General features: G+C 51.2%; 1 protein-coding gene across 1 annotated transcript in view; it reads left to right on the top strand.

Moving 5' to 3' along the window:
- The first annotated feature begins 478 nt into the window (after nucleotides 1–478).
- The window catches only part of Magix (MAGI family member, X-linked), a 10,373-nt gene continuing 9,676 nt past the window's right edge, over nucleotides 479–1,175 (top strand). Inside the window, exon 1 of the mRNA XM_031371894.1 lies at nucleotides 479–539. Coding sequence (XP_031227754.1) covers nucleotides 479–539 — 61 coding nt within the window. The remainder of the gene's footprint in view (nucleotides 540–1,175) is intronic.

Raw genomic sequence — 1,175 nt, 5'->3', positions numbered from 1 at the left:
TTCATACTCAAGACTTTATGAAAACTGTGCATGCCTTTAGATAAGTACTCTGGAATGGAATGGGTAGATCACATGTGTATATTTAATTAGCTTTCTTTCTGATTGTTTATTGTTTAATTTTTAAAATCCTGGCAAATTGTTTTCTAACGTTAGTGTACCATTGTACATGTCCAGCCGTCTACTTGAGTTCCATTTCCTGCATATCTTGTTTAACTCTGGCTTTTCAGTTTTAACCAGTCTCCAGTTAAGAGAAGCAGATGTACCTGGGGCAGAGCAAGGCTAAACTCTGACTTTACAGCTCTCAAAACCAGGCCTCCTAGCCTGCGGCCAGGTAGGTCACCTCCTGGTCCAGGCGCCAGGCCTGGGACTGGCCAGACAACAGCAGCGTCCAGGCCTGGGCTAGGAGCCAGGTGAGCGCGCCCCTGTGCTAAAAACTAGTCATCGGGCTGCCCCGAGTCCACCAGGTTCACCACAGGCCATGGACTCTCGCGCTGGGAACACCGCAGACCATAGAGGGAGCAGAAGAGGTACTGGCTTGGGTGGAGAAGAGAGAAAGGGAAGGAGCCGTCCCGGGCCACCCACTCCTTGCCTGTGGACTTCTAATCATTTCCACCCCACAAGTGGTAAACATCAGCCTTTGGTGCCCAGGCAGTCCTGGCAACAGCCAGGGGCCCAGCGATGGAAACCTTGTTTTAGGTCCCCTACCTACAGTTTCAAGGGTGTGTGTGTGTGAGGGGGGGGGAGGGAGGTGGTGTGTGTGTGTGTGGGGAGCACATCAGATTTGGGAGACCCATGTCATGAGTCTAGGAAGAAGGGCCTGGAGGCATCTGCTAATCCTAGGTAGGCAGGGTGTGTAGGGAATTAGGTGGGTGGGCTGGAGATCTGAGGAGGTGGGGATCTGGGCGTGCTTGCACCCTGAGGGGACACTGGGCCTTTAAGGGAACTTTTGAGAATAGCAGGGATTGACTGAAGGTAAAATTGGGGGATTCAAGGTTGTTTGTGGGGAGGAGTTTATGTGAGAGGAGGAGGGTCCCTGAACACACGGCGAAAGAAGTTTGTCATTTAGTGTTACTAGGGGACAGTATGGTGAGCTCCAAACAAATAAATCCGTTGAGTGCTCAGAGGTGTCCAGGTCTATTGCTGTCAAATGGCTACCTTCGGGGACTTTATAGGGT

Source organism: Mastomys coucha, chromosome X (assembly GCF_008632895.1).
Source record: "Mastomys coucha isolate ucsf_1 chromosome X, UCSF_Mcou_1, whole genome shotgun sequence".
Taxonomy (NCBI): domain Eukaryota; kingdom Metazoa; phylum Chordata; class Mammalia; order Rodentia; family Muridae; genus Mastomys; species Mastomys coucha.
Note: the sequence above shows the minus strand (reverse complement) of the source record. Positions and strands in the feature narration are given on the sequence as shown.